The following is a 15,625-nucleotide window of genomic DNA, read 5'->3' on the forward strand; positions in this document are numbered from 1 at the left end:
AGAAAACTTGAGCGTGAAACTGCTCCCTCCCTGTTGCTGTAGGGGTATACAAGTGGCATGACTAAAAGCCTCATTCTACTCTGGTCCAGAAATACATCTAGAGTGACTCTGCTGAAGTCAGGACACCTTTACAAAACATGCTTCAATGTGTTAACCAGGGAAAAGGGGAGGGGGTGGCTGGAACGCTTATCACAGGGCGGGCTTGAAAGTCCAAGTGGCTAGTTTAAGTCTGATGGAAGTGGTTTTACAATGCCCTGGAGAAAGCAGTCTCCACTGCAGAACAATTACTGAGTAGCAATGTGGTTTAGAGGACAGGGTACTGGACAGGCACTCCAGAGCCCAGCTCTGTTGCTGACCTCGTGTGTGACCCTAAGCAGGTTACCTCACCTCTCTGTGCTTCTTTGTCCCACCCCACCAGCACCTAACCCACTCCATGTTTGGACTAAGCGCTTTGTTCCAAAAACTGTTCCATGACTGTGTATGCACAACACCCATCACTCAGAGGCCTATTAGAGGCCTTCTGGCACAAGCATAATACAAATAAGTAATAAGAAATGACCCTTAGCTTGACCTAGCAGACCCTGCCATTAAAACAAACATTACGTCCTTTGTGCAAGCAGCTTTGCCTAGTCTTTAGGAGCGCACAAGGCCCTTAGAGAGAAGGTTATAATAATAGCACCCGCTGTGGGGAGTGAAGCCTGTTTACACCAGCTGAGGATCTGGCCCTTGTGTATTTTCAAAGGCATTTAGAATTGTTTTCTGAGGGAAGTTGGGTGCTTCTTGCTAGGAGGCTAAGGCAAGGGAAGGTTCAGCACATAGGCTGATTCAGAGATAAATCCAAGGACATGAATCCAGACATTCCCATAGGGGACTAGGCTCAGTCCCTTCTGTGATTAAAATCCTCCCCTAGAAAGGTGAGTAGGGTACGGCTCAAACAACAGCCCTCCCTCCCCCATCCGCCCCTAGGCTGCTGCCTCACTAAACAAGGGAACAAATTCCCCTTCCCCGTTTGTTACGCAGAGAGCAGCCTGCCAGACAACCAAAAGTAACTTTCGGTCAAGCCGTCTGGGATGGCTCCTGCTACGCTGTGCATTGCAAAGAAAAAGCTGCCTTTGTTTGCAAGGCAATAGGGGCGAAGTAAGGTATTCCCACCCTGGGACAGCTGCCAAGCACAAGGCATGTTACTCAGGCAAGTTTTCAGCCACATCAGCAAAGCGAACATCACATGGCTTCAATTATTTTTACCCCAGACAAAAAAAAAAAAGAAAGAAAGAAAGAAATGCCGGAGTGATGTAACGGGAAACAGCTGTAACCGGACCTCAAGGCAAGGCTTTTAGATCAGGCTGTCCTATGAGCAGCAAGCCATGATTTTGAAGCAAAGCTGATCTTGAAATCATCTTATTCATTTCCCAGTAAAGAGACCCCCTGGCAGGGTCTAGGGCTCAATGAGGGTACATGTTCCAGGCACTACTGGCTGGCATTGCACTGGCTCCCAACGCCCAGCCCACTCTGTGGAAGGAGCACTCGCAGTGACCTGAGGTGACCCAGCCTTGCTCACACGCCGAGAGGTTACTCCAGTTCATGGCTGGAAGGCGCTCTTACCCTCATGTGCCGCCAGAAGCCTAACAGGGAGGAGGTGGAGGACGAGGGCAGCATTGTTTAGTTTAGATTAAACAGCAATTTTTTTCCCCGGGAGAGACAACATTTAGGCATAGTGACAGCATATTGCTTAAAAGTCAGGATAAGCGGAGCAGTAAGCAAGATAGCTCCCTTGCTCCATAAATAACATCTTTGGGGGGGTTGGCTAGCAACAGGCATTTCAGACTTCAGATTCCCCTCTCCCACCATTTCATCTACAAAACCATGCATTAGCCTCTAGAAAATTGGTATGTGTAAAACAGTGCAGGTTACTGACTGCTGAAACACACTAAGCAGCTGGGTGTTTTCTTACTTCACAGACCCTGCCGGGAATGGGGATGGCAGAGAAAAGTTCTCTCCAGCACGGCATGAAGGAACAGCTTACCTCTTTAACAAGCTTCCCGAGACTCTCTATCAAAGTATCCGTGGCATCTGAAAGGTCCCGCAAGGAGGTCTCAAGAGACATTCTTTTCTGGAAAGGAGAGAGAAACAGAAGCCAGAGATCACAAAAAGGGAAGAAGCAGGGCAATGTAAGCCCTCTGGCACATTCACACTCCCAAGTACAGACAAGGTGGAAAGGATGGTCTAGGGCAGCGGTTCCTGGTACAACCTTTTTGTACCAGGACCCATTTGTAAAACATCAATGGCCAGTCCTGACCTAGTGCCCCTCACTCCTGATTCGCTGCCCCCCGTCCCCAGACCTCAGCCCCCCAGTGTGGGGCAGTGGGGGACCCCAAGCAGCCCCTTGCAGGCTGAAACTCTGCCAGCCTGCAAATGAAAAGCCACAGTTTCCCACATTTTTCTCCTTTAAAGGAAAATCCATTTTTAAAGTTTGTTCGTGACCCTTTCATACGTTCTTGTGACCCGTGGGTTGAGAAAGGCTGGTCTAGAGGACAGGGCACTGGATATAGATGTTCCAGTCTGGCCTCTGCCCAGACTTCCTGAATGACTTTGAGGGAGTCATTTAACCTGCAATGGACCTCAGCTCTTCATCGGGGACCTAAAATCGGGACCACCCATCTGAGGTCCTAAAATCAGGGCAACCCATCCTCTCCTCTGAGGGCTTGGATAGAGGTGCTCAGATACATCAGAAATTAGGGCCACACAGACAGAAGTAGCAAAATGTGTGTCCCTTCAGCTGGGAGGGAGGGGATGTGTTCCCAGCTGCTCTCAGCCTCAGAGCACAAGGGGCCCCTTCCTCTCAGCATCATAATGCTGCTCTTCAAACGCAAGGGTACAAAAGTTGCAGGCCTGGACACGCCAAAGTGGGGGAGGTATCCGAGTCAAATGAGGGCACAACTGTCATTACCTGCAAACCATAGTTAGGAAGGGAGGCAGCCAAGCTACCTGAGAGTGTAACAGGGTTGTTGGTCAGCACGTTTCTGCCACCTCACCTATGCTGCAGAGCCATGTTTGCAGTTTGGTCCCCACCACCCTCAGACCCTAGAGGAATGCTAGCTTTGGTGGCCTTAGGTGAGGCTTGAGTGTTTGAACCAAAATCCATATCATTTCCTTTAAAAGCAACCGTTTTCCATGGAATACTCTCTGTGGAAAAGAGTACTGATAGGTGCCATGGCGTGGGAGTCACTGCTTTCAGGAAGCCTGTACTTATTCTGAAGACAGATCTGTGCTAGCTGTGTTGTGTGCAGAGACCATGGCAGACAACTGCCCGCCAACTGCTTTGTTTACACCTAGTCCCAGGATCCGTCCTGGGCATTTTTATTTCATCTCATTTTACTTTCGGAAGGAGCAAGGAGCGATCTGCAAGAATTACACTTGAATGCAAGACATTTCACAGGAGACAAGTGTCAAGATTATTTAGCTCAGGTGTTTGTGCTAATAAGTTTGACAGCATCTCTCTTTCCGAAGGCAAGGGCATCTATCTTAAGATCATTTTCTACGTTATGCATCTGCAACTAAGAGCATGACAAAAAATCAGACTACCACCTGAGAAAGCCCTTCCATTTTAAACCCCAGTTTTTTGGTAGTTCTGAAGAAATTATCCTGTGGACTAAAATCTCTCATGCTTATAACACTGTCCAGGGGTGATCTGGGAGGGAGAAGAACCTGTGAGGATTTCCTTTGGCTTATTCTCCAGGGGCTGAGAAAACAGGTGGCTTGAACTGCAGTTAGTCTAAATGGGCACTGCTCCATTGAATCTGCTGGGAACATTTATGCCAACTGAGGATTTGCTCTACAATGCTTTTACCCACTAAATTTACACACTAAATGTTTCACATGCTTGGTCGGTGTGTTACTCAAAGTCTGTTGAAAACTGTGGACAGACACTCATAGACCTCAGTGGGCTTCAAACAATCAAGGCCTTAATCCTCAGAATACACAATGAAAGGTAAACAACAACAACAAAACCAATTCAAACCTGCCTTAGGCTTCCTCCTTAATGAGATGTATTTGAAAAAATGTGGCTTGCAAACAGCAAAGTCACAGAAGTGTGCTGACACAGCAACAATAAGCTAGGGTAGGAAGCCCTATGTATCTGCACACAAAGGACAAGCTCTTCTGCTAAAGCACACATGGAAGGAGACCCCCCCCACCAAAAAAATCAACCCCCCCGATTTCCTTTTCATTATATTACAGTAGCACTGAAAGGGTGTGACAGAGCCTCAGGCCCCCATTGAATTATGTTGTGTACTGACACATAGTTGGAGAGGGCTTCTGCTCTGAAAAGCCTTCAATGTAAATAGCTAAGATGAACCAAACACAGAAGAAGACTATATTATCCACCATTGCACAGAAGGGGAAACTAAAACCCACAGCAAGTTATGGTGACTTGACCAGAGCTGAGACAAGAAAGAAGCTCTTATGAGTCTCAGCCCCCACCCTTGACATGATTCTGCCCCTCTTGCGGAGTCCCGGCAATTCGCATTTATGTTCCTTCACACTGTGACTTCACAGGAGCGTGCACTGAAGTAAGACAGGAGAGAATGCGGCCTTCTGTGTTCAATACGGTTTGATCCTGATTCATACCCTTATACGTGTGAAGCAAGTCAAGCTAAGTGTAGCGTTAAGACCTGTGGAAGCATATCCCCAAGGGTCTTTGCATGGGAATAAACTGAGACGCTCTATTAATTCTTTCCAGCCACCTATGGGACAATTCATCTGTCCTTCTTGGGCGTGAGCTGGGAATAGTGGGAAAGCTTTGGAGGACTGGCAGTGCTCAAGGAGAGCTGCCCTGCATTCACACTCCAGAGTGGCTGTGTTAAGGGCTGATCAGTCCTACGCTCAACCCTGCGGAAAACAGTCCACTTCCTTTGGGTGTAGGTTGAGAGAACTTGAGGAAGGACAACACTTGATATCATGTCAAACTAGCTTTGCAGAGAAGCCAAGCCCTAAACGAGGAATTCACAATCTGGCTTAACATTCTTTCTGTCTCTGCCCTGAAGGACAAGAATAGATGACTGGCAGTCAGAATAGACAATGCACATCCCAAACCATGGATGTTAAAAGATGTTTCTCATACAACATGCAATAAGATATGTTTGGATTGCTTGAGTGGGTCCAAGGCTTGTGGGCAATGCAGCTGCACACTTCCAGATGACAGCTGGTTGCTTCTGGTAAATAAATGTGACTTCTTAGTCATGTTTGCTTTGAAATAGGAAATTGTATTAGTTGTAAAAGTTACAATTTAAAACAGAATCTGGTTGATAAATCACTCATCCTAAACTTCCCACATTGTTTCCTAACGATACAAGTCCTGAATTACAGGTTATGGTATGGGTGGAACCATAGAATTCAGCCAAAGACCAAGCAAAGACGACAGCAGAAGCTGGAAACTGAAATGTTGCTTGTAGTTCTAAGAAAACCTTCCTTTCATGGCAGCTTTGCTTGCTGCATGAAATTAACTGGAATATACGCATAATGGAAAGTCCAATTTATGCTACAGCGATGACTAAATGCCTCCCATATCATTAAGAGAGTGAGAAACAATTGCTTCCTGTTATCCCACCCAGATCCTCCACATGAGACTGGTGTAACGTGAATCACAGCATTTACAGAGTATGCAACCATACTTATGAGACAGGAAAAGGTTGGGTTACATGTGTTCAGGGGGATGTCTGCAGTACTCCATGCAAAACCCCACATGACTGCACTAAGGTACATGTGAGCCGTCCCTGTACACAAAATACTAAAACTACAAAGATACAAGGATGGCAAAAGTTTCTCTATACCTGAGAAAAAATTAATTTTACTTTGCTTTGTTTGTCACCTGGCAGCAAAAAAAACCACTCACGGAGATTCGATCGCAGTCTGTCAGAAAGCAGAAATAACCCCATACAGAACTGGTACAGGGGACAGTTGGTGTCAGATATGGTGGTCCACATAGTCATACACACACATGCACACACACCTGTTCTACAAGGACAGCATACACCCATTTTCCAAGAAAAGCTGCTTCCTCTTTTGGGCTTTTAGGTGATCACTTGCAGAGTCCCTGCTGTACTTCTGTCTAAACTGACTTGCCTATACATGTGCTTATATAAGGCAAAATCCAATTAATCATAATTACTTCCTCTGCCATGTTGTGACCTATCACCATCCTCCATTTTGAAGATGGGGGATCAAGATGCAAAATGACTTGGTCCAAGGTCATACAGTAGGTCAATGACAGAGGAGCCAGACCCAAGTCTGCACATAGGGTTCTATCTCTCAGGCCATCCCTAGGAGACATCTTCAGCTATTTCCAGTTTGGGCAATTCTTCTTTGGGATATTCTAGATCTAAGAAATTGACTAATATTAAGCATGATGAACACTACTTGATTCTTCACTCTTTGGGTCACTCTCTTCACCATGCTGCAATCCTAGCAGTCAATTCACTGCACTTTGGGCCATATTTATTTTCTTTCTGGCACCATGCTATCCACATGATTTCCCTGTAAAAGCTGTTTCCTTGCTAGTTATCTGTCACAAAAGATTTATTTTCCTTCATGGATGAACAAATGCCCTAATGCAGGAAGATCAAAATACCGCTCAAGCCCTTACTGTATAACTAAAATGACCATGGAGTATTGCAGAGGGTGTACTGCAGTGAGGTGAACTTAACTGAGACTTATCTGCTCATTCTATTCTTTTCCTTTCGTCCTCAAAAGATCATTGAAGGCAGTGGAGCCACATGCACATACATCAGCTGAGAACCTGCCCCAGAACTTCCGTTAATCTTGCATTTGAGCTCGAGAGCCTATAATTAAAAAGGGCCATTTCAATGGGGTTCCTTTTTCAGGACCTTAACTATTACTTCTATGATTTCTGCCTGTCAGTTCAGCTGTGAGGTTGAGGCCAAATAAAGCCTTTCCACAGTTTTCTATATGCTATTGTCTTCATGGCTTTGTGCACAATTAAGTATGTTTGTTCTACATCAGCTTAGAGAGTGCCTATCTAACACATCCTCAACCTTCTCTAGTTCCCATTCTGTGCTTCCTGGTATGTCTTTCCATGTGTAGTGTCCTATCCAGGTGCAGCTTAGGCTCACCAAATTTACTCCCACATTTTGCATCCATCATTGAGTTGTGGGTGAAAATTGCCAGGACTCCATCCAAACTAACTATCCTTGTGGAAGCAAGTACTCAAAGTTACCTCTATAAACCTGGACTCTTAGCAGAGATAATATCTGGTTACAGTGTGGATACCCTCTATAAATCTGGGGCTCAAAGTAGATGGGGAGATCATCTTGGGGCTGCAAATTGTGCCTACAGAGAGAAAGGCTGGGACTCAGGTATTTGAAGCGTTACCTCTGTGAAATAGGCAAAATACACCCCTATGAGGAAGGCTGGCAAAGGTCATTGAAAACTTTTATCCCCTTTTCCAAGTCATCAAAATGGAAACATCACCTTTTATTAACATCTTGAATAATTAATACATTAGCTCACATACATAATTAGCGTTCACTAAAACAGTTTCCTTCCAAAAGCCTGCACATTTTCCAAAAGGGCTTTCAGTGCTACCTTGGTTCTGTCTGCTTTTACCTCATATCTCTACACTCATCACTGGTTCATTCTCTCTGTAAAGACCTCTCTCAGGAAGGAAAAATGCAGACAGAGGATATGTGGAAAACAAAGTGAGTTACAATAAAGAAGAAACTGACCTTTATGTAAAGGGCTGAAGAGTAATCAGATCCTAATGCTGACTAACCAACCCATTTGACTGGCGAAAAAGTCAAACCATTGACGCTTGACTGTCTGTCCTGGGAGCACATCAAATCCACGTGCTCATCATGGGTTTATTTCCATCAGGCAGACAGCACAGTATTTCTTTTATCGGATAACAGCGCATCCTATGGCCCCTTCTCTTCTGTACTCTTTGAACAAGCACTGAACAAGCTTTAGTTAAAGTGCCCCCGCTGCCATTTTGAAGTGCAGGATGCTGAATACACAAGACGCTGCAGGCGTCTACCTAGAGTTAACTAGAGCAGCTCTAATTAAAATGTCCTGCCACCCCCACCCTGGAGCACATGTAGATGCCCAAAGGCGCTAGCACAAAGTGCAGTTCTGTTGGATGTCTACAGGCTCATTCCAGCTTGCTTCAGCTGTGTGGTAATAAGCAAGCACTAAATGGCTGCACAGTACTTAAGCAAGTACTAAATGACTGGGCAGTAACCAGCGTTACTGAGCAGTTCCGACGCCGCACGGGTTTTTTTCCATAGTGCTGTGCAGTAGCATCAGCATCACAGTTTGTGCCCAGCAACACTGCATCGCCATAGCAATGAGCTACAGCACTGTCGCTCGTTGCTATGGCGACATAGTGTCTTGTATAGACTCGCCCACAGAGGCACAACATCTGACCAAAATACAGGAACAATGAATGGACAATGGCATTAAACAATCCATTCCAAAACTAAAGTGTCAAGTACATTTGAGAACTTCCCAAAAAGCTTGCCCAACATAGCCATTGTATCATGCCTTCCATAAAATCCCCTAATGTCCAGCACTGCTGCTCCCATCACAGGTTATGCTTTCTAGTCAGTGTACTCACCAGCAGAGGCTTCAAAAGGTCTATATTAGCATGAAAGGCTAGGTCTGCTGCGTGGAGCTTTTCCTTAGGCAGACTGCAAATGAAGCCTTCGCTGACCGCTGCTACTGTCTGATTGTGGATCGTGACGAAATCAGACAGCTTTGATGCATTGCATAGATCTTTCAACCGCATTTGGTAGCCAGACATGATGACCTGGAAACATTTGTGAGATGGCATAAAATGTCATTAATAAATCACTCGTGAAGCTAAGCTAATATCACCTAGATAGAAGGTTTCATTGAGCTGCACCAGTGTCTAAAAGTCAAAGTTACAGGAGATAGGATATTTCTCTCTAAGGACTTCATGGTTATTGTCTGTGCATTATCCTGAATTATGAGGTGGGGGAGTATGTGTTCCCACTACATTGCATAGGAAAGTCTCTTACAGATGAGCTGTAAGGGGCTCCACCAGTCAGACAAATGTGCACAATAGCAGGCTCTTTACTCTCCACAGCAACCATTTCCTGAAAACCAAGACAAGCGCATTGCTCAATTCATGTCTGTCTGGGAGCTGAGTCCCTGTGAAGGCTTGTGGTCAGCTTGAAGAAGTGTGGCAAATGTAACTGAAGAACAATGACCTCTGTCCTAAGTGCCTGCAATCCATTACCCACAAAGCACAATTTCTACCTTGCAACCACATGGGACCAGATTCTTCTTGCCTCACACACAGGCCTGCCAAAGGGAGTTGAGAGAGTGAAGAACTTGTGATATCTGCTTTCTGGGCTGATCCAACACCCAATGAAGTTAATGGAAAGGCTCTCACTGGATTTGTGTACCAGCTCATATATGTGTGAGAGGGAATTGCAGCTTTGTTTGTAGTGTCAGACAGTCCCATTGGTGCTTCCTTCCCAATTAACAAATATATACAAGATGGGAGTGCTATCTCCTCTCCTCCCCTCCCCTCTCACAGACAAGCAGCCACAGGCTAGCGTTTGTAATTTTGCAGTGTTTTGGAACTAATCCCGTGCCACTAAAATCAACGGAGACCTACCATTGTCTCCAATGGACACAAGATCAGCTCCCTGTCAGCTGCCCACGGATCTTTCACTTCAAGTTAAGGCTTCCTTCGTGTCCATGAAGACATGCAAAGAAACCTCTGAGTAATCATTTCATGCCTGGGACTCTTGCTGAGTTGATACCATGTCCCTTTAATAGGTCATTCTGGGATTTGAGGCCTCTGGATATAGGATGGTAAATGGGTAATAACCAAGAGAAGCTCCATGACTTTACCAGAGGGCAGGGAGGGAGGGGTGTTGTTTTACTTCGTGCATCTCTCTTTCTCAGCTTGTTGGGTTTTTTTGTTTGGTCTGTAATGACTGTCAGGCTTGGACCAGACATCAGCCTGGGTCATATCTGTTGAGCCATCAGAGTAAGATTGCTCTAATATTTTTCAAGGATAAAAGTGTGTCAAGCACCCAAATGTCAGTTCCAGAAAGTATGTATATGGAGCTGATAGGAGGAGCAAAGTTTTAAAGTGCAAAAGTCTTTAGCCCACCTCTGTAAAAGAAGAGGGATCCAACCTCAGCAGCCTGCTGAATAAATGGAGGACATTTGCCATTTATATATGATGACCCCTTAATAATAATCAGCAAGGTGAGTATTACCACTACAAAAGACCCCAACCGTATGAAAATTCTGAACTGCTTGAAATGGTGGTGACTTCAACAGGAGCATAAATTATAAATGACAGGATCATCTCTCTGAGGATATTTAAAATCTCACGCTCCATTTTGTAGATGTTGGGACAGTTTCTGAAAAAAAAGACCCAAGGCACTTTGCTGGATGCTCCCTAGTCACGCCATTCTTTCCAGCTGAATAAGCCTTGCATATAAAAAGAAAATTGGGAGATTTGTTCTAGGCTCTGCACACCCAGGCAGGTAAAAGCAAGAAAATCCCACAGCTCAAAGCTAGTAGAGTTGCTGTACAGTGACATGAAGCAGTGTCACCTTTCCCCCAGACACCTGATTAGACTGGGATCACTGGGGTCAGGATCCTTTTTTTTTTCTTTTTGCTGTATATGCACAGTGTGTAGCACAAATGGGTGCACAACCCTTTTGACATAATAAATATTAAGTAAATTGTAATATTTCTTTGGCACTCCTGGTGAGAGAGGGCAGAGTTTGAGAATAACCCCAGGTCTAACACATGGGTACAGAACAACAATCCCTAGACAGATGTCAGGGATGAGGACATGTGTTCGCAAGGGGAGCTGTAGTCACTGCACAGACCCTCCATTAATCCATCAAGGACAAAACTCAAACTAGGCCTTCCTCCTCCCATGTCAAAGTTCAGCAGCAAAGCCAGACCTCTCACAGGAATCACCAGCAAAATCAAACAGAAACATGGTAGCTACACCCATGCTGTGACTTTTGCCAGGAAGGAAGGGGTCTACTTCGATCTGATGCTATTTGCATTATAATAGTGCCTGAGCGCCAGCAAGAGCTGCAACCCCACTGCATACCTTAACTGAACTGTTGATTTTGGACTTTGATTTCCAGATCCCAGTATGAGATTTAATGATTTCTGCAATACTGGCATGATCCACTTGTAATGGAATTCCTCAGTTAGCAAGGTCATGGTTGCCAGCGTAGTCCTAGTATGTTGGATTGCTAAGTATAACTCATCTTGTTTCTCAACTGCTTTTGTGACTACTATATTGAGTTTAAGGTTTAAGACCATGCCAGTGAGTTGATCTATTTAAATTGTTTCTCTGCCTTCCATTTGGGATGCAGTGGCAGAGCAGTTAAGGTCTTATGCTTCAGCTTTAAGAATGTGAGTTAAAGCCTTGTTCTGGTTTCTGGCCCACAGTTGACCCAGCTGTAAAAGGTCATGGAGGTGGGGGGGAGCATCAAAAGCAGCTGTATGGGATGCCATTCAGATCACTCCCTTGTGTGCTGTTGGCCAAGAAACTGGTGTGCCTTAACCTCTCCATCCTGATGGGCTATTAGGTTTGGAGGGACCTTCCTCTCCATCTCTAATACTCTGGGCTATGCACACATTGCAGTCTATCTGACTATCCTGTATTCATGTCTCCTTAATTCTGAGTTTCAGGATGAAAATCCCCCCTACAGTTGCAGACAGAGTCCTTAAAATAGATACAAAGAGAGGTTTTTTTTAACATAACATATAATTAACGTGCATGATTAATTATTAAAGCATACTACTAAGACAGATGGCTTCGTGAAATTCAGAAACGCATCAGACATTTATATGAATGAGACAGACTATAACACTGCAGAGGCAAATCTAGAAAGCGCTGATGGTCACCATACTACAGAATATGCAGGGATCAACAGCAGAGGAGAGGAAAGGGTCCCCCACTGTGCAATCTGATGTCTCCAGGTAAGTTCCATCAGTGGAACAAATCTGGGAGAATTCTCCCAGGTGATCTGAACATGTGTACACAGCCTACGCCTCAGCTCCCACCTGGAAATGAGGTAACCCTGCTTGAAAAGGCATATCATCTCTCTCAAGTCAAGGGCCCCAGTCTTCCCTCATGGTGCCTTTTCATTACATGCACATCTTTTAACCTACTGTCCTTACGAATCTCACCTGAAATGAGTCCAAACAGGAAAGAAAGCTGCATTTCCCCATTTTGTAGATGGAGAGCTGAGGCATGAAAACTCAAATTACTTGCTCACAGCAACACAGCAGTTCTGGAGCAGAGTTGAGTATCTCCTGACTCCCAGCAGCTAATCCAACCTTACTGGATGCCAACTGAAGTGGGACTGTAAACATTTTGGGGCAGGCACAATCATTTGGTCAGCATTTTTACAGTGCCTTGCACCATGTGGTCCCTGCTTAAGACTAGGGCTCCCAAAAGCTAAGATAATACAAACAATAAATGATGCTTGAGTTCCTTACCTGCTGGAGGTTGACCTCAGCGTCCAGTATCTCATCCACAGCAAATGGTGGCAGGGACATATTTTGATGGAGGAAGTCTGAGAACGTCTCATTGTCAACCAGAAAATCATGGAGTTTCAACCCTATCAGATGAGAAACATTGAGTCTTGGTTAGAGGCAATCTAAAGGAGAAAGAATATGAACTCTTCAGACTAGAACAGTAAGAGATGAGAGGGGTGAGGGCAACTACACAAAGCAGAGCACAGAGGAGGAACAGCAGCTGCTGCCTACATGCTCTGAAACACAGCTTTAACGAATACATTCAAATTGCTGAGTTTTCATTTTAAAAAAAGAACCTTTAAAAAAATCTGCCTTCCAACACCCTCACTAAAACCTAGCTTGTGTATTTAATCTGCTGCCAGGCATGTGAGACACCTCCCAGAATTAAAAGTTTTTCACTTTGGGTGACAGTTGCTGTAGCACAGGAGGCCTACACAAGGATTCTGGCCCCATTTGAACACTATTTTGCGGGTTTAAACAGGATTGGGCTTAAACTGGTGCACATGCCACTGAGAGTCTTATTAGAGTTTATCATGCAAGTGTTCAATCATTGCTAATACAGCTATGAACAATAACCAATCACAAGATACTTGAAGACTAAGCCAAGACAAAAAAGTACAGACACAAGTACATCACGAAGACAGATAACAGAATCAGTGTCATCACTTCTGTGAATTTCCTTTTTTTTGTACAACTCTTGCATGAGTGGACTTTTTCCCCCTGAAATCTCAAGTTCCTGGTGTCAGGGGATTACATGAGGCTCAGCTCCTCATGTTTCAGGAGAAAAGCTGGAAACCATGACCCAAGTATACCATGAAGACTCAGAGGGTAAGAAAAAGACAGGCATAGGCCAAGCCAATGAGGTAGATAACCTGGCTTTGCTTCGACTCAAAGAACAGTGAAGGCCTTAGACAACTGACATATGAAGATAGGCAGTGAACAAAGCCCATGGGTCGAGCCCTACAGAGATGATAATGCCCCTAGCCTCCCTACTCCATCGTGGCTGTGTTTCTCATCCCTGAGGGAGCAGCAGCTGCTACTGCACAGAGCAGCTTTCTCATTTTTATTAGCCGGTCTTCCTTTAAGAGATCCTTGGCACAGATGAGGAGAACCCAAACAACTTCCTCCAAGCTGATGGGGGTGGGGGTGGGGGGGGGGTAGAGTATGCATGTCACAAGAACATGGGGCCTTGCTCTATGTATGCCACTCAGGGCTCTCTTTTGTGCTATTCAGTGTTGCTTTGGCAGGACACCAGTCTGCTTGAAGAATTATGATGAGAGGGCTGGAAGGGGAGGAGGGGAAAAAAAGGAAGGCTGCCTGTTCTTCTTGCAGCATGAGTGTATCGGGGTTACTGTCGGTCATTGCTCTCTAGCCCACATCTCTGGTTACAAGTTCCATGTATCCTTTTTGTTCTACATGAAAAGTAATCATGGCCATCAGCTGGGTCGGAAGGAAGCTGGAATAGGGTTGACAGGAGGTTACTCAAGGAGGAAACGCTTTCTTGCTCCCTTCCTAGCCAGGACCGTTTATGAAAACACCCATGGATCACACTACATGGGGGCTGGGGGAAGAAAGAAAAGACACCTTAAACAGGCTTTTTCAAATTTGAGCTGTATTTCTTTTTCCAAGCTGGGACTAAGACTAAAGAAAAAAGGGCCAAATTCTTAGGTAGCATTAATTGGTGTAAGCCATTTACACTGTTTTGCACCAGCTGAGGGCTCAGCCCAGTCAGACTGAGATTTAGCGTTTTCTTCTCTCTTGGATTTTGGTTATTTCCGATCTGCACGGAGCTGGCTAAACCAGGGGCGCTCAAACTTTTGGCCCCATGGGCCAGATGAGTAGGGCAGGGTGGGTTCATGGGCTAGATCAAGCCCAGAGTGCCAGGATTGGGCCTTGGGGCCCAGCACTGCTCTCTCCTTGGCCCAAGCACCAGGAGGGGGCCCTAGAGCCTGGCACCACCCCTCCCACCTCTTTGCACCAGGATTGTTCTGTGGAGGCCAGGAACTACCCTCTCCCATCCCAGTGCACTGGGATTCAGTCCCGGGGTCCTGGCACCTCTCTCCTTCTGGCCCCTCACACCAGAATTGAGCCCTGGGGCCTGGCACCATCCCTGCCCAGCCCTGCACACTGGGATCAGGTTCCCCAACCACTACACAGAGGCCATGGCTCCCCATGCATCTGGAAATTTGGGGGTGGGGGAGCAGTGCTTCTGCTTTCCTGCTGCCAAATTTCCAGACCCATGGAGAATCCCATGGGCCAGATGAAACAGGGCCCTGGCCGCACCTGGCCTGTGGGACAGAAGTTGAGCACCTCTGGGCTAAATAATTTTGCTGCATATTTGCTTTTTTAGTGAGATCATCAACAGGGCTGAAATTCAGAGACAAAGGGGAAGGTGAAAAAAACACAGAGGCAGCTAACAGACATTTGCAAACTTTCTCATTTAGCTTCTCACCTATCTAGTTAGAGTCTATTTTTCTAGTTTTTCTTAAAAGACTATGCACTCCATGGAAACCCTTAAATAAAACAATTCTCATACATTTCCGTTGTTCCGCATCCTTTGTTATTTATTACTGCATGAAAACAGGCTCTGTGTTAGCTGAAACCTTCTGTGTAATTTTGTCTTTTTGTACAACTACAGGAAAGCAACCTAACTCATTTTATAGAATATCAAGAGACTTTTTGAATTTCCTCCAAATTAACTAATATAACAGGCCCAAAGTGTGTGTTTTTCCTCACAGTGGCTATCACTTTAAAAAATGATCAGTGCTAGACCTGACTAAATACTGAAATGTCCCTCACACAGGATTTTTACATGTCTTCCAAGTTTATTTTCATAAATATTTGTGGGACAAGAGGTCTAAATGATAACACTTTTCATGGAACAGAGAGTTCTTGACCCTTTTCAATTCAAACATTATGCTTCTGATTGGTTTGAGGTTAAGCTGCTTGCCTTGAGCCACTTGTCTCAGCTGATGCAGAAGTCTCTGGCAAAACAGAAGTAGAGGCCAAGTTGAGAGCCCCAGTCCTGGTGTTAACCAGAGAAAAGCCATTCTCTCTT

At 45.2% G+C, this 15,625-nt stretch overlaps 1 protein-coding gene across 1 annotated transcript in view; it reads right to left on the bottom strand.

The window, feature by feature from the left end:
• Nucleotides 1-15,625, bottom strand: part of ABCA1 (ATP binding cassette subfamily A member 1) — a 122,823-nt gene that overhangs the window by 54,722 nt on the left and 52,476 nt on the right. Inside the window, 3 exon segments of the mRNA XM_006039495.3 lie at nucleotides 2,024-2,110; nucleotides 8,627-8,818; nucleotides 12,529-12,650. Coding sequence (XP_006039557.1) covers nucleotides 2,024-2,110; nucleotides 8,627-8,818; nucleotides 12,529-12,650 — 401 coding nt within the window.

This window comes from Alligator sinensis, unplaced genomic scaffold (genome assembly GCF_000455745.1).
Source record: "Alligator sinensis unplaced genomic scaffold, ASM45574v1 scaffold560_1, whole genome shotgun sequence".
In the NCBI taxonomy this organism is placed as follows: Eukaryota; Metazoa; Chordata; order Crocodylia; family Alligatoridae; genus Alligator; species Alligator sinensis.